This window comes from Oncorhynchus mykiss, chromosome 10, assembly GCF_057628025.1.
Source record: "Oncorhynchus mykiss isolate SJ-2025 chromosome 10, ASM5762802v1, whole genome shotgun sequence".
NCBI lineage: Eukaryota > Metazoa > Chordata > Actinopteri > Salmoniformes > Salmonidae > Oncorhynchus > Oncorhynchus mykiss.
The window spans coordinates 59,154,197-59,162,317 of record NC_143031.1 but is presented as its reverse complement, the minus strand read 5'-3'; the positions used below and the strand labels follow the sequence as shown (position 1 = coordinate 59,162,317).

The following is an 8,121-nucleotide window of genomic DNA, read 5'->3' as shown; positions in this document are numbered from 1 at the left end:
GGTTAGGGTGACGTTTAGGCATTAACTCTGAATTCTTACATTTTAGGCATTAAATCAGAATGCTTAGAGGTTTGGGATAGGCTTAATTAAAACAGAAATAACTTTCTCTCGCTGGTTTCGAACATGCAACCTTTGGAACCAGAGGCAGATGAACCTACTTGAAGTTAACGGTTCTCTCTTTTATCCCTAGTGGACGGTTTTTACATAATCTCCTGACATCCTCAAACATGGATGGATTTATATACAGTGCCAGTCAAAAGTTTGGACACACCTACTCATTCCAGGGTTTTTCTTTATTTTTACTATTTTCTACATTGTAGAATAATAGTGAAGACATCAACATTATGAAATAACACATAAGAAATCATGTCGTAACCCAAAAGGTTTTTCTTCTTCAATGTAGCCACCCTTTGCCTTGATGACAGCTTTACACACTCTTGGCATTCTCTCAACCAGCTTCATGAGGTAGTCACCTGGAATGCATTTCAATTAACAGGTGTGCCTTGTGTGCCTTGTATAGAAGTTAATACATTTGAGCCAATCTGTTGTGTTGTGTCAAGGTAGGGGTGGCATACAGAAGATAGCCCTATTTGGTAAAAGACCAAGTCCATATTATGGCAGGAACAGCTCAAATAAGCAAAAAGAAACGACAGTCCATCATTACATTAAGACATGAAGGCCAGCCAATGCGGAAAATTTCAAGAAAGGTGAAAGTTTCTTCAAGTGCAATGAGACTCTCTAGAGCGGAGATACAGGTAGGACAAACCTTTGTGAAAACATTCTCCACAAGTTTAAACATGCCCATGAGATCAGCAGGTTTGGGAAGTCGGTTACAAGCATTTTGAAAATAAATGGTAAAACTGTTTCAGGGAGTGGATGTGGTGCCATGATTTAACTCATTTGCTTGTTTAAATACTACTAATCCTGGTTTTCAGACAAATGTTGTGACCTAAATAACAATAATAATATAGTATATTTACCAAGTAAAGTACACCACAATGAAAAAGTACACATCTAAAATTACACTAAAGACATACACATTATGCAACAGACAAATAAATAGCGGTGCTATTTGTATGTGAAATTACACTCAATTATACAATAGTGGCAATGAAAGGTATAAATGTGAGTTCGGTATAAAATCTTTATGGCTTTTTTTGTGTTTTTTTTGGGGGTGGAAATGTAATTTGCTGAGCTGGAGCACAAGGACCAGGTCAACCTTGTGGTTGACAAATGCTATGACTTAAACAATAACAATTAAATTGCATTTGTATCAAGCATATTTCTTGTAAAGTAAAAGGTACAATACTATGAAAAAGACACATTTAAAATGTCAGTAAAGACATACACAGTATTTAACATTGTCAGAGTGTTATGGGTGCCAACCTATAGCACCATCCCAACGTGAAACATGTAGGACCAATGCTGTCGTTGGTCTGGCCCCTGACCTAAGACCAATCCGGCATGGCTAAACCTACCAGGGGCCCAAGCCCCCTCCGGCGTAGCTCTCAGGGTCATTGAGACACACAAGCCTCTAAACCACGCCAAGGTCACAGCTTTGAGAGAGGAGTGATTGAATCCAGCCCTGTCTGAACAAAAGGTAAGATTCTGACATCTGAGTACAAAACAGACTCTTCTGGTAAACAGATGCCTCCGGTGCCAGATACCAGTATATACTCAACCTGTAAAGTCAGCACTTAAACAATTAGAAACAGAAACCTGTAATTCAATAAGGTCCAAATCTACGGAGCAAAAATATCAACGCAACATGCAACAATTTAAACGATTTTTACTGAGTTACAGTTGATATAAGGAAATCAGTCAGTTGAAATAAATAAATTAGGCCCTAATCTATGGATTTCACATGACTGGGCAGGGGCGCAGCCATGAGTGGGGCTGGGAGGGCATAGGCCCACCTACTGGGGAAATTTGCCTCAGTTTCATCAGCTGTCCGGGTGGGTGGTATCAGATGATCCCGCAGGTGAAGAAGCTGGATGTGGAGGTCCTGGGCTGGCATGGTTACACATGGTTTACGTTTGTGAGGCCGGTTGGACGTACTGCCAAATTCTCTAAGACAACGCTTTAGGCGGCTTATGGTAGAGAAGGGAGCATTCAATTCTCTGGCAACAGCTCTGGTGGACATTCCTGCAGTCAGCATGTCAATTGCACTCTCCCTCAAAACTTGAGACACCTGTGGAATTGTGTTGTGTGGAAAAACTGCACATTTTAGAGTGGCCTTTTATTGTGAACCTGTGTAATGATCATGCTGTTTAATCAGCTTCGGGATATGCACACCTGTCAGGTGGATGGAATTTTTTTGGCAAAGGAGAAATGCTCGCTAACAGGTATGTAAACAAATTTGTGCCGAAAAATTGAGAGAAATAAGCTATTTCTGCGTATGGAAAAATTCTGGGATATTTCAGCTCATGAAACATGGGACCAACACTTTACATGTTGCGTTTATATTTTTGTTCCGTATATTTGCATTCTATGCTTGTTCTTGTGTATTCTGTATTTTCACATTGGCTGGTATGTTATACAAGCCAACAACAAGTGACCACTTCCTTCCTAAATGTGTGTGTGTGTGTTCACAGATACAGAAGTTGCATAGAAAACCAAGTAGCATAATATGCATGCACATATATTCACATCCATAAACACTGACCATACCAATCTCTGAAAGTTCACATCAGGATCCTTCTTCTTCTCTTCGCTTGCAGGCTGCATTGAAATAAAGGGAAAGGGCATAATATTACATGATTACCTACAGTGTATGTTCTGTATATGTTGCCTTCAGGGTGCTCTGTATGATGTCAACTGTGACACAGATTGTACTTACCTCCACATTTTATTATTTTAACTGCCCAGAATATACCACCACTTATTATCCCAACTGATAGCAATGTGACCAGTGCGATTGGGACAGGATTGCGACCAGACCCTGTCAAGAGTAAAATGGAGGGGGGGGGGGGGGTTTAACCAACTGTATGTTGTATGTGGTCTTGCCCTGTATTCACCTGAAGCCTATATTCTTCCCGTCTAAATTAAATTCAGCTGGTCAAACTCATGCCATGTGCTTTAGTCAATACTGATGAATGACATTGATGAAGGTATTATAAGGTTGGCTACACGGCTCATAGGAAAATAAATACAGAAATCAGCTGGCTGTAATACAGAAGTTAAAAAATATGATAATACGCATGTTGAGGAATTTGTAAAAACTGCCCTCAGGTTTAAATGTTAAAAAAACAATTTGTTAGTTTTAAACATACTATCCTACAAAATAAGTTGTTAGTGAGTTTCAGCTGGTATTTATCTCCCCCTAGAATTACAGTGCCTTGCGAAAGTATTCGGCCCCCTTGAACTTTGCGACCTTTTGCCACATTTCAGGCTTCAAACATAAAGATATAAAACTGTATTTTTTGTGAAGAATCAACAACAAGTGGGACACAATCATGAAGTGGAACGACATTTATTGGATATTTCAAACTTTTTTAACAAATCAAAAACTGAAAAATTGGGCGTGCAAAATTATTCAGCCCCTTTACTTTCAGTGCAGCAAACTCTCTCCAGAAGTTCAGTGAGGATCTCTGAATGATCCAATGTTGACCTAAATGACTAATGATGATAAATACAATCCACCTGTGTGTAATCAAGTCTCCGTATAAATGCACCTGCACTGTGATAGTCTCAGAGGTCCGTTAAAAGCGCAGAGAGCATCATGAAGAACAAGGAACACACCAGGCAGGTCTGAGATACTGTTGTGAAGAAGTTTAAAGCCGGATTTGGATACAAAAAGATTTCCCAAGCTTTAAACATCCCAAGGAGCACTGTGCAAGCGATAATATTGAAATGGAAGGAGTATCAGACCACTGCAAATCTACCAAGACCTGTCCGTCCCTCTAAACTTTCAGCTCATACAAGGAGAAGACTGATCAGAGATGCAGCCAAGAGGCCCATGATCACTCTGGATGAACTGCAGAGATCTACAGCTGAGGTGGGAGACTCTGTCCATAGGACAACAATCAGTCGTATATTGCACAAATCTGGCCTTTATGGAAGAGTGGCAAGAAGAAAGCCATTTCTTAAAGATATCCATAAAAAGTGTTGTTTAAAGTTTACCACAAGCCACCTGGGAGACACACCAAACATGTGGAAGAAGGTGCTCTGGTCAGATGAAACAATGCAAAACGTTATGTTTGGCGTAAAAGCAACACAGCTGAACACACCATCCCCACTGTCAAACATGGTGGTGGCAGCATCATGGTTTGGGCCTGCTTGTCTTCAGCAGGGACAGGGAAGATGGTTAAAATTGATGGGAAGATGGATGGAGCCAAATACAGGGCCATTCTGGAAGAAAACCTGATGGAGTCTGCAAAAGACCTGAGACTGGGACGGAGATTTGTCTTCCAACAAGACAATGATCCAAAACATAAAGCAAAATCTACAATGGAATGGTTCAAAAATAAACATATCCAGGTGTTAGAATGGCCAAGTCAAAGTCCAGACCTGAATCCAATCGAGAATCTGTGGAAAGAACTGAAAACTGCTGTTCACAAATGCTCTCCATCCAACCTCACTGAGCTCGAGCTGTTTTGCAAGGAGGAATGGGAAAAAATGTCAGTCTCTCGATGTGCAAAACTGATAGAGACATACCCCAAGCGACTTACAGCTGTAATCGCAGCAAAAGGTGGCGCTACAAAGTATTAACTTAAGGGGGCTGAATAATTTTGCACGCCCAATTTTTCAGCTTTTGATTTGTTAAAAAAGTTTGAAATATCCAATAAATGTCGTTCCACTTCATGATTGTGTCCCACTTGTTGTTGATTCTTCACAAAAAAATACAGTTTTATATCTTTATGTTTGAAGCCTGAAATGTGGCAAAAGGTCGCAAAGTTCAAGGGGGCCGAATACTTTCGCAAGGCACTGTAGAGGAAACGAAGAGCAGACAATCTGTCTGGGGGTTGGCTCTGCCCAATGAAATCTCTGGTGAGCTCATTATAAACAGAGCTTGCTATTTAGTGGTCTGCCATTACAGGGTCCCATTACTGACCCACAAAATGGAAAAACAATACTATATGCAGTGTTGACATACCTTTGAGGGCAGAGCGTGAGGACAATTGAGGGCAGAGTGTTTCAATGTTGAGTGGAGTTGGTTTTGAGTCAGCAGGGTTGGAAGCCTCACAGCTGTAGGTGTCAACATTTCTTTTGTTTAACTCCAGAGGGAGAGAGAGATTGGCTAGAAGATCAGGGCTGCTGGTCTGGTTGAGTATCTCCTCTCCTCTGTACCAGGACAAGTTCACCTCTCTCCCGTTCTTCACAGTGCACACCAAGGAACAGCTCACTTTTTCAAATGGACTGTCCACTGAGTGACTGATGTGAGGAGCAGACACTGAGGCTGGGATAGCAGAATGATTTAGCAGTGACTCAATGACAAACAGAGATTTAAACTAATGTGTTTACAGTAAAACTAAGATGTCATAAATGAGACCTAAACATATATGAAGAAGTGGGCTATTTCTTTTTCAAACTCTAAATACAAAAGGTATTTTTTTTAATCTTCATTGAAAACAACTGGGTAACAGACTAAGTGAGAGAATGGAAAAAAGGGAAGTAAAAAAAGAAGCTAGACACGCACCATAGACGGTTAGATTTGTAATCTTAGATGAACTCTGTGTATTGATGATAAGTATTTTATAAAGTCCAGAGTCGCTGATGGTGAGGTTTCTGATGGTGAGAGATCCAGTCTGAGTATCCAGCTTCAGTCTGTCTTTGAACTTCATACTGTAGTCCGTTGTAATCACACCAGCATTCAGCAGCGCTATGTTATCAAATGAATCTGAACGACTCAATGGGAAAGACCATGCCATAATAGTGCCACTAGGTAGGTCATTAAGTCCAGTCGGTAAAGTTACTTTCATTCCCTCTTTTCCCGACACATTTACAGCATCAATCAGACCTGAAAAGAAGAAAGAAAACATTGGCTAAGGGCAGTAGCTACATCAATACAAGACATTAACAGGACTAAATCCTGTAGGCGATCCTGGATCCAAGCGAAGCACATGATAGACTAGGATTAATTTATTTATACTTTTACAGTACGCAGTGACCTACTTACTTTTTGTTTGTATTGTCTTTGCATTATTTATAAAAAATGTGTTCCATTGAGTTGTAGTTATGGCTCCTAGGTGTAGCCTAGTTCACACTTCTAACTCTATAACACTAAATAACACTATTTTTTTTAACCTTTATTTAACCAGTAGAGAACACATTTTCTCTTTTACAAAAACGACATGACCAAAAAGCAAATTCATAACAGCATTTCCTTCTGCACTTTTTATTAATAGCCTTTTCACATGATTTACACAACAGTTATGTAACATGATAGTAGCCTACTTTTGTAATTGACTCACAGTTTGGCAAGACAGACTTACCACTTTCGAGCAAGAGTAATATCCAGAGAACGGAGTTTATCATTTTCCATTTCAATAGGGTACTCAGATAAAGTGTAATTCAAAGATACATTGTCTGTCTGTTTGTGGGCGGGTATATTTTGTGGAACGGGGTGGGTATAATTTGTGGAACGGGGGTGTGGGTTTATTTTGTGGAACGTTCAAACAACGCATATAAAGTCGTATCGCGGTAAAATTAGATACCCTGTAGGGGGTCAGCTATATATGTAATTACGTTTTTCACTCACCACGTTTATTTCGGGAAAATGTCTCTCTTCATTCTGGTAGGCTCCACCATTTCTCATTCATTGGTTTAGTTATTATTTCTGGTGTTCCGGCATTCGCCGGTGAACTCTGTTGCATCTCAATAAGGCTATCGCTATGGTTGAAATGTAACTAATGACTGCCAGCCCCAGTATTTTATTAGCTAGGTGTCTTTTACTCAATTGTTACCTATGATACTGTATAAACCAGCCTACTCGTACTACAGAAACGTACATTGCATTTTGCCAAGTTCTCTCTGTTTTAATCCTGTTTCCCAAATATAGCAGATAACTTGTGTCTGTGTAGATGTCGTTGAGTTCACCATGACTAGTTAAATAAAGATTAAATAAATTAGAAAATTAAGAATATGCACTTTGACCTATTTCAGGCAACCTCAAGATGCTTGACTCACTACAGCTGCTTTTGAGGAACTTTCCAGTCGTTTGTGCTTTACATTCCGACATTACATTCCGACTTTTGAATGTCTGTTTATTGGATATGTATATTAGTGTCTAATAAAAATGAACAATGTATGTAAAGCATCCCATTTGTTTTAAGGTTACAGTGTGTGTGTGTGTGTGTGTGTGTGTGTGTGTGTGGTGTAGTCCCTCTTAATGTCACTAGGTGTCAGCACAGTTTCAATAATATCACACCAGGTTCACAATATGTTTTCATGTCAGGTCACGTCAGGTGCTGTCTCTAATCAGTCAGTCATGTAAAATGTTGACGTTGACTGGAAATATGTGCTTGAAATACTTTACTAACGTTCATAACATCACCCTGTTGTTTACACAGCACAAATCACTCAGCTACTGGCTTATCCACGTTACAGCAACGATTCTATTTGGAATAGGCCTGAATAGAAAGACAGGTTAGGCAGTCTAAGTAAATAAAAAATATAATAATGATAATATCATGGTATGCTATTTATCACTAATATTCATAAGTAGGCTACATATTTATTGTAATTGTTTATTTATTGTATTACAAATAATGATAATAGGCCTGTTATTATTATTGTTAGGCTCTTTCTCTAAAATAAAAATGATCTGGCATTACAGCGGTCAATAGGCTACCGCTGATACAAATGAACACCATCCAGACAAATTAAGAAGTGTCAAAGGATCAGAGGTCGATTTCAATAACGTCACACGTACTATGCTTTTGGACTATATTCAAACTTTCCATTCAAATAATATTTTTGTCAGTTTAATCAGACTTCATCGCCAAGTTTAGTTTGACCTAGTCGATTTTCAAGCAAGATTATAGGTCCACATTATGAACTAAATTACACGAACAGAAAGGCTTTCATTTCACACAAAAATCCTTCCAGCTAAGAATTCAGCAATTATAATGAATTATGATTTCTTAATTAGGTCGATGTAGGCCTATTTATATAAATAAA

The 8,121-nt window shown here is 39.1% G+C and overlaps 1 protein-coding gene across 7 annotated transcripts; it reads right to left on the bottom strand.

Moving 5' to 3' along the window:
• Positions 1 to 274: 274 nt before the first annotated feature.
• LOC110533155 (SLAM family member 9) lies at positions 275 to 6,825 on the bottom strand. Of its 7 annotated transcripts, none has more exons than XM_036933447.2 (6): positions 6,435 to 6,586; positions 5,639 to 5,959; positions 5,096 to 5,398; positions 2,840 to 2,941; positions 2,671 to 2,721; positions 275 to 1,589 (listed from the first exon to the last, which is right to left on the bottom strand). In XM_036933447.2, exons 1-5 carry the CDS (start codon positions 6,475 to 6,477, stop codon positions 2,690 to 2,692), a joined length of 801 nt encoding a protein of 266 aa, XP_036789342.2. In that variant the 5' UTR covers positions 6,478 to 6,586; the 3' UTR covers positions 275 to 1,589; positions 2,671 to 2,689. The 7 variants fall into 7 exon arrangements, with proteins under 7 accessions (XP_036789342.2, XP_090043350.1, XP_090043349.1 ...); XM_090187224.1 differs by having other exon boundaries at positions 275 to 2,191; positions 2,666 to 2,721; positions 6,435 to 6,573; XM_090187223.1 differs by having other exon boundaries at positions 275 to 2,191; positions 6,435 to 6,573.
• Positions 6,826 to 8,121: the final 1,296 nt, after the last annotated feature.